Below are 15,138 nucleotides of genomic sequence, written 5' to 3'. Positions count from 1 at the left end.
TAACAAAAACACAAATACTGCAAATAGAAATGAGGAAACCCAGGATGCCAACACCCATCAAGAACATCTTTCAAAAACTATATACTCACGGGCTTCCCTGGTGGCGCAGTGGTTGAGAGTCCGCCTGCCGATGCAGGGGACACGGGTTCGTGCCCTGGTCCGGGAAGATCCCACGTGCCGTGGAGCGGCTGGGCCCGTGAGCCATGGCCGCTGAGCCTGCGCGTCCGGAGCCTGTGCTCCGCAGCGGGAGAGGCCACAACAGTGAGAGGCCCGCGTACCGCAAAAAAACAAAACAAAACAAAACAAAAAAAACTATATACTCACATGTATCTAGGGTGACCAACCATCTCAGTTTGCCCGGGGCCATTCCAGCTTTAGTACTTAAAGTCCTGCATCCTGGGAAACCCCTCAGTCCCAGAAAAACCGGGACAATTTGTCACCCTACATGCCTCCCAAACGTTTTCAAACATTGGTAAAAATACAGGTGACTCTGTTAAAATTGTTAAAGGTGATTCAGTTATTTTGGGTGCAGGCAGACCATGGATTGATTTTTTTTTTTTTTTTTTTGCGGTATGTGGGCCTCTCACTGTTGCAGCCTCTCCCGTTGCGGAGCACAGGCTCCGGACGCACAGGCCCAGCGGCCATGGCTCACGGGCCCAGCCGCTCCGCGGCATGTGGGATCCTCCCAGACCGGGGCACGAACCCGTTTCCCCTGCATCGGCAGGCGGACTCTCAACCACTGCGCCACCAGGGAAGCCCCCATGGATTGATTTTTAAGAAATGTTCTACTTGGAGGACAATCCAGGACTTCTTTGTTCCTGTTCCAAAACCATAATCATTGAAAAGAAAGAAATGACATCCTTTGGAAGATACATACAAGATTCCTGAACCAGAAGCAGACACTGACAAATTATTAGTTGATAGTAACAACATAGGGTCATTGATGGGGTATACTGAGCTTCTTGCAGGTAAGCACTATATAATACAAGGTTTATTTTAAAGACTTTCACAGAATAACTTGCACAGACATAGTTAATTTAGTGCTACTTTTGCTATTTTCACACTGTAAGGTACATGATTTACCATGGCCACTTTAAAGATGTTTCTCAAGAACTCAGATGGGTTGAAGACACACTCTTAACATTTACTGAGTTTCTATTGCGTTCCAGGCATTGTGCTAAATTCTTTAAATAAATTATCTCATTTAATGCTCCCAACAGAAGCTGTGCCCATTTTATAAAGAAGCAGGGTACTCGACCTAGATTATACACCTAGTAAATGATGGTGTACAGACGGAAACCCAGGTCTCTTCTCTCTCGCAAAATTTGTTAGCACTGTAGAGCCATAACGAATAAGGCGTGGTCCCATGCCCTGGTCTAAGTGCTATGATCGAGGTATGCACAGGCTGCAGCGACAACACAATGGAGGTGCATCTTAGACTCTGAATGGCTTTCGGGATAAAAGTCAAATCCTTTTGCTCAGTACATCAGGACCAGGTTCCCCAACGCCTTCGCCCTTCTGCCAGGCCCGCTGGGTCTCAGTCGCTCTTTCCGCACAGACCAAAGAAGCGGGCTCTTGGACGTCTCTAGTTAGGGGTGTGCGGGGAATATCCAGAGGGACTTCGGCCTAGTTAATACGTCTTCCTTCCCACCTTAGCCATGTCCCGGCCCCTCACGGGGCTCCACCGCACGCTCAGTCTCTGTGCTCCCCTCGAACCCCGGCACTACCATCTGCACCTTCAGCGAGCCGGCCCTCCCGGCGCGGGGAACGCTGAGCCGCCCGGATTCCAGGAGGTGGCGCCGGAAGCGGCGGCCGCGGCACCGGCACGTGACGTCAGAGGAAGTGCCTGACGCCGCGGCCTGTGGTTGAGAGTTGCCGGAGTCGGTTCCCGGCGCTCAAGGTTCCCCGGACCGCGGGCGGCGGAGCAGGCCGGGGGCAGCGGGGTTTGCTTTAGGACGAGCGGCTTTGAACCTCTGCGCCCGTCTTTGTCGGCAGGTGCGGCCGCCAGGCCTATCGCTGGGTGCCCGGGGCTGCGAGTGCGGGGACCGCCCTGAGGTACCTTCCCGAGCGACCTCCGGGACCTCGTCCAGGGCCTCCCAGGAAAGCAGGGTCTAAAATAGAGAAAGTTGCTAACCCTTGTTGAGAGGACTAGGCTCTCTTACCTTCGAGGATCGCTTAACCCGCACTTGGACCGTGAGAGAGGTATTGGTTCTTCTGTTTACAGAGGAAGAAACAGGCTCAGAAATGTTAAGTCGTTTGCCTCAGGCCATGCAGTTGGGAAGTGTCAGATCTGGGTTCAAAGCGAGTCCTTTGGCTGGCGCCAGAACCCTTGCTGTTTGCACTGCAGCAGGGTTCTCACACTTAATTCGAGTAAAGAATCTCGTCATGGAAGGTGCGGTTAGTTAACAGTGTCTGGGACTGCAAATTCAGTAGGTCTGAGATGGGGTTCTGGAATCTGTATTTTCAACAGCCGTACCGTGCATGTAATAATAACACATCGCTCCCCTGTGAACACAGCAAGAACGATGGCTAATTGTTGTGTTAAGGTTTTAAGGCCTCACTTGAGAGAAAATGTCACGTGAGGGCTTACTCCGCAAATCATGTGAGACTTGAGAGTTGGTATTTGGTTCTGCCATTAACTTTTTAGGCAGATGGCAGCCTCTGTCCTCTCCCCACCTATTAAATAAGACGACTTACAGACTTATCACTTGGGGGAATTTGTTAAACATACAGATTCCCGGGACCAGCTTTATTCTACTGAATCAGAAGGTCTGGAGGTGGGGCTGGGAATCTGTAGGCTAAATAAGCTATGAAATGAGCCTGTTACCTTTGGGAACTTGAGATGGAAATGGATTATAGGGTTGGAACACTCCCCCCCCCCTTCCCGTTTTTGTTTTTTTGTAGCTGTGCATGCTCCTGTATTTGCTGTGGGCTAGACTTTTATTGGCAAAAATGTCAAATTAGTATTACTGGCCATTACAAGGTGGATTTTTTACTTAGCTGAAGACTGGAACGTAATAAAATTTGAATGTTAGTCTACCTACTGTTGATTTCCTGAGTGACACTGGGTGAGCCACTTAACTTTGTGGGCCTTACATACCTGTTTATCATCATCTCCTACAATGCTTGTTACAAAGACAAACACCTGTATCCATGCTGCATCACATCCTGAGACAGGCCATAGGTGTTTTTAACAAGCTTCCGTGGAAGTTTGATGCAGCCTGTGATAATGGAATATGGCAATGCCCTGGGAAACTGTGTCTTAGCCTATTTCTGAATGTTCATAGGTGGAGTATTACAGTTTCTCTGTGTTCTGCTCTTGGGGGACTAATAAGAGTAATGTGGTTTTTGATAGGTCCTGGTTTTAGAATTTCTTAACATCTACTTTCTTGTGAATGAAGTGAAAGTACTGTGATAAGATAAATATTAAAAGATGAACATTGCAAAAGATAAACATTAAAAGCAGCATCCCCGAGTGACTTAGTAGGCTCCTTGACTGAGATGTTGTGATGTCAGAAGTTGATTTCATGTAGAAGCTCTGATTGCTATTGAACCATCTTGTCTGCCTGAAAGGATTATAATTACCCCTTGATAGTCCAAGCTCTCACAACCCCAAATAAAAACATCGTTTTTTTTTTTTTCTTTAAACAGATACCATTGTGTACTTTGAATCAGGAATGAAATCTTCTGAAAGCTGAGAGCAACAGCCTTCTTGGTCAACATGGAGGACAAAAGACGGCGAGCCCGAGTGCAGGGAGCCTGGGCTGCTGGCCCTGCTAAGAGCCAGGCCATTGCTCAGCCAGGCAAGAACCTGTGGGGAACTCGTGTGTGTGTGTGTGTGTGTGTGTGTGTGTGTGTGACTGGACAAGTATCATCCTATTTTATATATATCCCTTTGGTTTATAGTGGACTCCCATTTCAATTGATGTTAAGGTTTGAGTCTCTTCTCTCTCTTGCTTCAGCTCCCACTGCTGAGAAGCATCTCCAACAGAGACCTGGTCAAACCTGGATGAACAAGGAGCATCGTCTGTCTGACAGACAGTTTGTGTTCAGAGAACCCCAGGAGGTAAATTCTTGTTTCTTCTTCAACAGTAACACAGATTTATTTATGAAAGCAACAGTCACATAGTAGACACTCAAATAGTGACAGAATAAACTCACTAAAAAAAAGAGAGTTGAAAGTATTAAAATAATAATGAAATATGGAGTATCAGTTTCTTAGTATGTCTGAGGATTCTTTGTAGTTTTCCCCCAATTTGTAGGCATATATAGTTCCCATTTTTTTTGGCAAGGAGGTGTACCATGACTAGAGGTTAGAGGTTATACCATGACTAGAGCTTGCATTAGTTATCTAAGTTCTAACAGTTCTAAAAATTGCTAGTATAGCACATATCTCTGGAATTGGATCGAAATTTTAGCTACTACAATTCCTGATCTTTTTAGCTTTTTCTCCCACTGGGAAGAATGTAAGAAAGGGTGAAGAGTCACTTTTTAATAACATGGGAAAAAAGAGCTAAAAATCAGGCATCTTGCTATAGTAATGATTGTATAAGTAATATTAAAACCCCTTATTTCCTAGTATATCTTCTATTTTAAAAAATCCCTTGGAAGGATGGTTTTTCCAGAGCTGCTGACTGCTAGGAAAATGTATTAATTCTAATTTTGTCATCTTTTACTGCCCACTAGTAACTGTGAAGTAGTTCTAAGAAGAATAGAAACAAGAGTTTCTGGTGGGATAGTGAGAGCTTAGAATAAAAAAGGGAGAGTTTTAAACCTGATTTATTTTGACTAGAAATGAGAGGATAGAGTAATCTTGCAAGTAAGCCTCTGAGGATTAGGAATCATTCAGAAATCAGACCTGGCTGTTTCCTTGCAGGTGGTACGCAGAGCCCCAGAGCCACGAGTGATCGAGTAAGTAAATCGCTGCCCTCCTGTAACTATTGCCCACAGTGAAAGGGAGAGTCCAGGATCTTTCCCTCACCCTGGTTTTTCCATCTGGAAAAGATAATGGCCAATGTGTCTAAATTTTAGGCTGGGATATTCCTGTCTCAGATGTCTTTAAACTTGGTCTTTTGAGAAGCCTTTCTGAATTTGCAGATGGTGTGGGAAATGCAACCAGATATCTGTACATTAAACGCTGACCCTGGTGTAGATTTCCAGACCCTATTTCACTAATATGTCTGCAGATAGTAGTTCAAACATCTCCTGGGTAAAGACAGAGAGGGATTTTTTCCTGAGTCATTGAAACATGGCTCTTTGAAAAACCTGTAAGTATCATTTTACTAGCAATGCTCATGAAAACTGCTAGAAATCTAGATGCTCTTACAGTTCATTTCTTGAAACCACACAACTCTTCCAGAGCAATTAAATGATAGTAAACATTTCTCTTATAGTGATCAGTGTCTAAAATATTCTTTTCCAAAATGATGAAAGGTGCTTTGATTCCTCTTTTCCTGCTTCTCAGTTTCCATCTGATGCAGATAAATTATCAGTAGAAAGCATCCTTTTATTTTAGCAAATTAGCATTATGTGTATGCTGTTGCTCATGAACAACTGTTAAGCTGTTTGGCTGTTTGCAGATTGACTTGTATATCTTAGAAAAATTTAAAACGAACACAGATGTCATCATACTTTCAAAGAGGGTATGTAGTTGTGGCCTTGCCATTAGTTAGATACGGTAACTTACCTAGTCCTTAGGTAAGTTATTGCTATCTCTCTGGACTTTTGTTTCCTTGTCTGTAATATTAAGGGTTTGGACTGTATAATCACTTAAGACCCAGTCTGGTAGCTCTAACAGTCTGTTTTGCAAACACAAATGTGATACTGCCTCCATTGGTGGTAAAAAGAAGAAACAAAACCATGAAACCTGTTACAGATAGGACATTCAGGTTGAAAAAATGGACAATTGTGAATTTCCAAGTCAGAGAGAAAATGACAGTACTCATTCCTCCTTGACCATAGGGTTTGTTAATTCTGTTTATCTGAAGTTAGCTATGCTAGATTTTTTTTTTTTTTTTTTTTGGCCTCATTGGGTCTTCGATGCTGTGCACGGGCTTTTTCTAGTTGTGGCGAGAGGGGACTGTTTTTCATTGTGGTGCATGGGCTTCTCATTGCGGTGGCTTCTCTTGTTGCGGAGCATGGGCTCTAGGTGCATGGGCTTTAGTAGTTGTGGCTTGCGGGCCCTAGAGGGCAGGCTCAGTAGTTGTGGCGCACGGGCTTAGTTGCTCCGCGGCATGTGGGATCTTCCCGGACCAGGGATTGATCCCATGTCCCTTGCATTGGCAGGCGGATTCTTGACCACCGTGCCAGGAAGTGGAAGCGAATCTAGGGAAGTCCCTAGATTTTTTTTTTTTAATAGCCAGAAATGTCCCTAACATTTGAAGTGAGCGTTTCTAAATGTGGCCCAAAATATATCACACTGAAATATTATATTCACACTCTAGGAGACTTTATAGGCAACTCATTTTGAAATGTGCTAAGTGTTTATGATAATAACTCTGCCTACATTTTGGCTCAGAGTGGTTCATACATCTACCTAAGAGCCCAGCTCAAAGATCATGAACTGCTAACTCACGTGGAAAAGGGTGATGGAAATACTGTCCCTTTATATTATTCTCTATAACTTATCTCTGTGAGAAGACTCTGACACAGTTATCTTGACAGAGGCACCTCTCCAGTCTGGGTCACTTTTCTCACCATGGTGGGTTATAGACCTCACTACCCTGCCCATCTGTAACAGTTTTGTACTGTTGCACATTTGATTAAGTTCAGTAAGCTTTTTACTGCTCATCTATTATGTGCCAGGCACTAGGAAACAGAAGAAAAACCCATTCCAGCCCTTCAGGAGCCCATAGTCTAGTAAATGAAATACACATGTAGTCAGATAAGTTGTAATCCTGAATATCTTGGAAGTGAGGACTTGTAGGTAACGTGGTGTGGTAACAGGATGAGATAGCTAACATTATTTGCCTGGATTACAGGTCAGGAAAGGTTTAGAGAAGGTGATGCTGAGCTGAAATTTTGAAGGATGAATTAGAATTTTCCACTGGACCAAAGCTGGGGGTGGTGGATTGGGGGTGCTAGATGGCGGGGAGACATGCCAGCATGTAGAAAAGCATGGGGTTAGACACGTGGTGGTGTATTCAGAAGATTCCAGGCAGTAATTACCGTGGAAGCTGATGCGTCTGGGGGAACTGTCAGGAGGTGGAGCTAGCTCATGGGGACTTTGTACTTGCTTCTGTTCAATGCATCTCTATTCCAGAGTCTCCCAGGGGGTACTCTATTTGCCACCCCTTTGTGTGATAGTTTCTGCACCACGTCAGCCTGAATTATGGGTGAAATATAAAGTGATAGCACTAGAATTTATTTTGTCCTGGTTAGGCTCCGGACGCGCAGGCTCAGTGGCCATGGCTCACGGGCCCAGCCGCTCTGCGGCATGTGGGACCTTCCCGGACCCGGGCACGAACCCTTGTCCCCTGCATCGGCAGGCGGACTCTCAACCACTGTGCCACCAGGGAAGCCCTTTGTCCTGGTTTTTGCCTCCATGGCCTGATTTTGTCAGGATTCCAATCCCAGTGCCATTAATGATTACCACACTGTTGCCCCTTCCCTCAGTGGTAGAAGAAGGTGGGGCTGTACTTCCCTCATAGTGCGCTTTCATCGTGAAGTGATTTTGGTGAGCTAGGACTTTGTGAACTCTGCAAGACAACCCTTCCTTCCGCTACGTGCAGTATGTTGCTTTGCTTGACACTAACAAGTCTTTGTTTTCTTTGTTTCTTTAGTAAAGAGGGTGTGTATGAAATCAGCCTGTCACCCACAGGCATATCTAGGTAAGTGAATCCTCACTAGAAAGGGACTATAATTATCGCTGAGTTATAGTCTCTTAAAATATTCTACTCCCTTGATTAAAGTAATTAATGTGGTAATATCTCCTTTTATACTAGCTTCAAAACATTTTCAAAGCCTCTCAGGTATAGTAACTTATTTCTCCAGGTTTTCAGATGAGGAAATGAGGTCCAGGGAGATTGAGTACTTTTTCCTAGGCTACAGGGTAATTTAATATTAGAGTTGGGTCTGGCCTCAACTTCTGTGCTGTTTCTGTTACATTATATTATTATTGTTAGATTACATTGTATGTATTGGGTTGGCAAAAAAATTGTTCGGTTAGTGAATACGTTGTTCAATAAAGTTCTTGGTGAAAGTGGAAAATGTGTCTTTTATTTTTATTTATTTAAAACTGAATGAACTTTTTGGCCAATCCAATATTATTACATATTATGTTGATCATACATTATTATATATAATATATATTAAGTTATGTCATATTGCTATATAAAGGTAGATTTCGGTAAAATTAAAGCATATATGATTTAGGGTATGTTAGGCATTAGTCATTGTTTCAAAACATTTTGAAAGCGTCACCTTAATGCATGTCACTATAAAGTAATGAGACATTTAAATAAATCAGAACTTATCTATCTAAATGAATTGCTTAGAAAGAGGTGCTGTTGGACTTGGAAGCCTCTATAATTAGTCCACGGGCACTGCTATTGTTATAGCCTTTTTCAGAACTTCCCTTTTAAAGCAAGTTTAATAGTCACACAAGAAAACCAGTTGCATTATTTTGGTCACATCTCATTGTTAACCTGGTATGGCTTCAGGTGAGCTTGGGCTTTTTCACAAAATCATTTCACAATATGTGTAAGCCAAATTATTAGGCTGTACGCTGTAAACTTATACAGTGCTCTATGTCAATTATATCTTAGTAAAACTGGAAAAAAGTAATAACTCAGATCCAAACATTTTAACTTGGACAACAGGTTAAAATTAATTAATAAATTACTTGTTAAACTGTTAAAAAAAATTAAATGTACCTTTCAAGAGTGAAAATTTACTACCAGCAAGGCTGTTGAAGAGAGTGTTCCATGGGGTTTCAGAACATTTCTTAAGAAAGGTATCCAAAAAAGCCAAATGCATTGTTAAAATGAAATAGTATATTAGGGACATAGAAATCAAAACCACAATGAAATACCACTTTATATTCACTAGAATTTCCATAATCAAAAAGACAATAGTAAGTGTTATTATAAATGAGGATGTGGAAAAATTAGAGCCTTCCTGTATTGCTGGTGGGAATGTAAAATAGTACAACCCTTTTAGAAAAAAGTTTGATAGTTTCTTAAAAAGTTAAGCATACATTTACCATATGACCCAGCAACTTCACTCCTAGGTGTCTTACCCAAGAGAAATGAAAACATAACATCCACACAAAGACTTGCATGCGAATGTCCATAGTAGCATTCATAATAGGCAAAAGTAGAAACAACTCAAATGTCCATCAGTTGGTGAATGGATAAGTAAAATGCAGTATGTCTATATAATGAAATATTTTGTTCTACCATAAAAAGAAATGTTCTGATAATGTGCTACAACATGGATAAACCTTGAAGACATTATTCTTTGCTGAATTTTACAGTATGTAAATTATACCTCAATAAAGCTGTTGAAAGGAGAAAAAAAAAAAGATATCCAAAACAATTTTGAGCTGGCTTGGCACTGTTGAAATAAGTGTATATTCAATGAGAGAAAGAACCCTTATTTGGATATGTTTATTTTGATGGTTATAAATGATTGCTTTCCCTACAATTAGCATAGTCTTAGAAGACTACCAATTGTTAAAGTAACACAGGGCCAAGCATTTTATTAGTTATTCTACTTTTCACAGTGATGCTATAAGGTGGAGATCATCTTTGTGTTACAGATGAGAAAAACCAAGGTTCAGAGAGGTTAAGTAACTTGTCCAAGGTTTCACAGCTAAGCAGTGCTTGGGTAATATTTGAACCATATCTATGAAAGCTGTCATGTACCTCTTTATCCTTCATTGCCTCTTTCATTTGTCTTAACTTGAAAGAGGTTTATTTTACATCCGGAGCATCGTGATCTGGGTGATATTAAGCTCTGGAGGTGTGGTAAGATGATTTCATCTCCCCACGAAAGGAAGCATCATCCAGATTTGTTCTGCTAATGATTAGAGTCTAACTCATCTTTTTCTGTGTTCTTTAGTTAATAACTGTTCTTTGTGCATCAAGGGTGTGTTTGTATCCTGGCTTTGTTGACTTAAAAGAAGCCGACTCAGTATTTGAACAGCTTTGTCAGGATGTTCCCTGGAAACAGAGGACTGGCATCAGAGAGGGTAAGTAGATCTCTGAGATCACAGTTGTTGATGTTTGGTCTTCCTTTCCGGAATGTATTCCAATACCGTTGCTTCTTTGCACCGTTGCTTCTTTGAACCACAGCCAGATTTAAACAGAGATTCAAAATCTGACAGGAACCCTCGGGATGAGTGGGAGTTAGCCTGTCAAAGGGGACAGGAAGGAGTGTTCCTGGCAGAAGAAACAGCAAGTGGTTCTCAGAACATGGCAGAAGATGGGCGTTCAGGGAAGCAAAGGAAGTTTGGTTTGACTGAACTGTGGTTGATATGCTTATCTCCTTTTGTGTTTGTTCACTACTTATTACTACAAATGGTGCCAGCTTTCCTCTTTCTTCATAGAAACTTCCAGAGCTTTTTTTTCCTGATTCTATTTGGCATATATTCTTTTGTGATCCTTTTTACCAGCTTTTTGTTCTCATTTTAGTTTCACTAGAAGAGTCCAGTCTCCTTTAGCTTCAGCATCTGTAGTATTCTACTGAGCTTGTTGAGATTACCTGACTTGGAACCGGCTCCTCTGTGGTCATCCACAAGCAACAGTACCTGCTATACCAGAGGCGGTCACTGGGGAGCGCCTGTGCTCTAGCATAGAATTTCCTTTCTGGCACATTGAGTGAATTTAAATTTTCTGTGGAGAAAGAGGCAAAGTATACTGGCATCATTTTTGTAACTCAGGTGTCAGAATGAGAGTCAGCTCTTTCAGGGCAGCCTTCTAATTCCCAGCAGTTTCTACAGCAGGGCTTTTGGTGACGGACTTGGCTTTGATTGCTGGCTCTGTCTTTCAAAATAATCGTTAATTTTAAACAAATTACAGTTAAATAATTTTCTGATTCTTGATTTTCTGATCTGTAAAATAGAGTGAATAATAATATTGATACCTATCTTACATGGTTGTTGTGATAATTAAATGATCTAGTACATGATAAGTACTTAACAGAATGCCTGCTACATAGTAAGCCTTCAGGGAATGTTAGCTGCTTTTATTATTGTTGTTTTTATTGTTGTAGTGGTTGAAATCAATTGTAGGAAAAATAGCAGATCTGTGGTAACTCCCTCTCTAAATAAATTGGACATCAAAGCCTTCTGACTAAAATTAGCTACATGCTATGCTTGGTCAGAGCACTTTTTTCTTCATTTGGAATCAAAAGGGCTTACACAAGGGTGGCACATGGGTGAACAGTTTGTCTTGTTTCTTGTATGGACGTTGGTGCCACAAGTTCCTACCTGCAAGGGTTCAGACTCCATATCCTGCATTTTAGACCCTCCCTAATCTGAACCCTTCTGTTCTGCGCTGTGTCTCCTTCACTCTTGTTTATGTCATCACTGACACAAATAAGTCACACACATTCTCACCTCAGAGCTTCACCCATACTGTTTCTGCCAGTGTACATTCTCTTATCGTCCTCCTTTTAGCTGTCAGCATTCTACTCCTGAAATCCCACGCCCTCTGTGAAGGTGGAACCTTGGGTCAGGGCCCATCCTTACTCTTCCTTTGTATTTCTCATAGCTTCTTATACATTGCAAGGCATGGTGTTGGCACTCAATAGGTATACCTTAAATAGCATCAAACCATTTCAAAGGCCCTGTATTTTCTTTCTTAGATGTAACATACCAGCAACCAAGACTTACAGCATGGTATGGAGAACTTCCTTACACTTATTCAAGACTCACTTTGGAACCAAATCCTCACGTATGTTGGAATGTTGTTGTTGGTTTGGTTTTATAGATTGTATACTATAAATGTAGAGTACTATAAAATAACAGTAAGATACCTTGCAGAGCTGCGTGGTGATTCCTAGTTCAAAAAATCCTCTGGGTTCAAACACTGAGTTTTGGGGCTTATCACCCTTGATGTGCTTTTTTTTTTTTTTTTTTTGCTGTACACGGACCTCTCACTGTTGTGGCCTCTTCCGTTGTGGAGCACAGGCTCTGGACGCGCAGGCTCAGCGGCCATGGCTCATGGGCCCAGCCGCACCGCGGCATGTGGGATCTTTCCGGACCGGGGCACGAACCCGTGTCCCCTGCATCGGCAGGCAGACTCTCAACCACTGCACCACCAGGGAAGCCCCCTTGATGTGCTTTTGATCCATAGATAAAGACAGAGGATGAGAAAAAAACTGGAACTAGAGTGAACTAGAACCAGACTCAAGGATTTCAGAGAAATGAATCATTTCTTTTCCTAATCTCCCCTTCCCCAGGCTTTTCCGGCCGTAGCCCTCTGTGTGCCTCCTGATACATATTTGCTGTGGGGTCTAAGCCTTATGACTGACCGGTGAGGTCAGAATGTTTCTTCCCACTTCTCAGGCTCTTTTGCCGTTTGTGAAAAAATCCGTGCTTTTCTTGTTGATTTTGCTTTCATTCTGTGGTTGCAGTTCTCATACTTCTAACTTAGCATTGCTTTGGCTTGTTTCTGCTGCTTCTTTTGTTTTTAAAAATTTCCATGACAGACAGAGAGATTCTAGTATATAAATTAAGCTTGCCCAGATGATGGAATTAAGATCCAAGAAACAGCTCTCTGTTTAGTCCCTGGAATCTTGCCTTTGGCAAATAATATTATGTTTTTATTGAAAGAGACTTTGAAGAAAGTGGAGTTTTGCTTATGGCATTGAAATAAAGAGAAATATGACACATTTAGAGCTTCTAGTAATTTGTTATCATAAACTACCATTTTACTAAAATGTTCAGGGATAAAATATTGACTGAAGGGAACATGGCTTTTTCACATAAAGAGATAGCTGTATGCTCTGGTTTCTACAGCTGCATTTAGAATGTGATCCAGGGAAGCGTTGAGACCCTCTATATCTGAAGTTGACTTGGAAACGTGAAGAGAATTGAATTAGGCCAATCCAGCATAGACTGCTGGCTGTGTTTCTGTCAGAATTAGTTTATCTTCTTGTCAACAGTCATAGCAGAGAAGCTGAGGATTAAACAGCCTGTGGGGAAGAAGTTCTTATTCATTCTAGTTAATCTTTTAGAACAGGATTTCTCAACCTCTGTATTACTGACATTTCAAGCTGGATAATTCTTTGTTTTTAGGGTTATCCTGTGCATTGTAGGATGTCTAGCAATATCCATGACTTCTGCCCACGAGCTTCCAGAAGCACCCCTTACTCAGTCGTGACAACCAAAAATGGCTCTAGACATTGCCAGACCTCTGCCAGGGGTCAAAATTGACCTTGGTTGAGAACTGCTGCTTTAGAATAAACATAAGGCACAAAGATCTGCTGAGTTGAGTGACCACTTATTCTTGGAGACATTTTGACAACTCTTCAAAAGAATTTTTTAAATGTCAATCCTTTTCTTATAATGTAAGTAATATGTATCTGTTATTGAAAATATAGAAGCTACAGATAAGTATGAAGAATATTAATATTTTGGATAATAGTTCTACCTGATATTTTGGTTCCAGTCTTTTTGTTCTTTTTTTAGGCAAATATATGTAGAGAATTTTTCTATAAAAATAAAATCCATTATTTATATACTACATTTCATTTTACTATATCATTAACGTATTTTAGTATCATTAAATACTCTTTTACAACATTGCATTAATAGGTACATAGTATTCCATAATCTATGTGTAGCATAATTTATTCAAGCAAGCCTCTTTTGTTGGATATTAAGGTGGTCAAATTAGAGTTTTTTCATTTGAATTTGGCTGGCTCATAACTTTGCATTTATTGCTAATAAATTTAGTTTGTATACCATCTGGAACAAAGTCAAAAGTGATGCCTCGGATTTTTTTAAAGGCTGGATTCCCTAATGTGTATATATGTGTTGGGGGTACTAGTTTAAAGTTGTTATTACTTCAAGTTTAGTATCCCATAGCACAGGAAGAGATTCACCCATAGGTAATTAAACTCCTTTTAGTCTTTTTTCAAACTAAATCTTGTATGAACCCAATGTATGAAAATAAAGGAGTATCTCGACTGACTGGCAGTCCTACCAGCTTGACCTCTCCTTTCTCCCGCTGTGATCCCGGAGACATCTCTGTGGTACCTACGTCTCTACAAAACACTGTTTGAAGTCCACTGAACAGGTCCTTTTACATTTGTGATTCATATTTTCTCATACTCATTTCCTCAAATGTCTTTTAAGGATAGAATGTACTCACTGAACAGTGAGATGACTCTGAATTTTAATATAGACGTTCACTTCTGAGGGATCTGTATATAGAGTATTGGTTGGAGAGTCTAAGTTAATCCTCTAGTTCATTATTTCCTTTTTTTCCTCCTTTTCTCCTTCACCACCAAAAATAACCAAGAAAAAATATATATCCACTTAGAAACATAATGCAGACTTGGTGTTATCCCAGTGCTCAGTCCCTAAGCAAGTCAAGGAAGTGCTAATTAGTTTCTCAGTTACATTGCCGAAAAGCTCTCGTCATCCTCCTTTACATTCTTGTGTCTCTTGTTAAGTGTATAATTCTAGCATCTGATCTTTATCGCCATGAAGATAAGCTTAAGTCATAAAATAAATAGGAAGTACAGCTTGCTAACATTATTATGGAATTTTACTTTGAAACTTATTCTCTTGAACTAACTTATGTTAGTTTAATAACATTTGTTTTCTTGATCTGAGTTTTGTCTGTTATTATTGCTGTTTATTTTTTTAAATCCTCTACTCAGAGGAGCTGAATAGACATTTTTCCAAAGAAGACATACAAATGGACAACATGAAAAGATGCTCAGCATCACGAATTATTAGGGAAATGCAAATCAGAACCACAATGAGATATCACCTCATACCTGCTAGAATGGCTATTATCAACAAGGCAAGAAATAACAAGTGCTGGTAAGGCTATGGAGAAAAGGGAACCCTCTTACACTGTTGGTGGGAATTTAAATTGGTGCAGCCACTATGGAAAACAGTATGAAGATTCCTCAAAAAATTAACAGTAGAGCTACCATATGATCCAGCTATCCTACTTC

The 15,138-nt window shown here is 41.1% G+C and overlaps 1 protein-coding gene across 4 annotated transcripts in view; it reads left to right on the top strand.

The window, feature by feature from the left end:
* The first annotated feature begins 1,845 nt into the window (after positions 1 to 1,845).
* ALKBH3 (alkB homolog 3, alpha-ketoglutarate dependent dioxygenase) overlaps positions 1,846 to 15,138 on the top strand; it is a 35,903-nt gene continuing 22,610 nt past the window's right edge. For 2 of the 4 annotated variants that reach the window (XM_082627284.1, XM_082627287.1), the window contains exons 1-7: positions 1,846 to 2,202; positions 3,652 to 3,803; positions 3,963 to 4,066; positions 4,877 to 4,911; positions 7,782 to 7,829; positions 10,089 to 10,192; positions 11,809 to 11,897. In XM_082627284.1, coding sequence (XP_082483410.1) covers positions 3,722 to 3,803; positions 3,963 to 4,066; positions 4,877 to 4,911; positions 7,782 to 7,829; positions 10,089 to 10,192; positions 11,809 to 11,897 — 462 coding nt within the window. In that variant the 5' untranslated portion in view covers positions 1,846 to 2,202; positions 3,652 to 3,721. The remainder of the gene's footprint in view (positions 2,203 to 3,651; positions 3,804 to 3,962; positions 4,067 to 4,876; positions 4,912 to 7,781; positions 7,830 to 10,088; positions 10,193 to 11,808; positions 11,898 to 15,138) is intronic. The other 2 variants (XM_082627286.1, XM_082627285.1) reach the window with 2 other exon arrangements.

This window comes from Mesoplodon mirus (assembly GCF_964341445.2).
Source record: "Mesoplodon mirus genome assembly, chromosome: 7".
In the NCBI taxonomy this organism is placed as follows: domain Eukaryota; kingdom Metazoa; phylum Chordata; class Mammalia; order Artiodactyla; family Ziphiidae; genus Mesoplodon; species Mesoplodon mirus.
The sequence above is the reverse complement of the archived record's forward strand: the minus strand, read 5'-3'. Positions and strand labels throughout refer to the sequence as shown.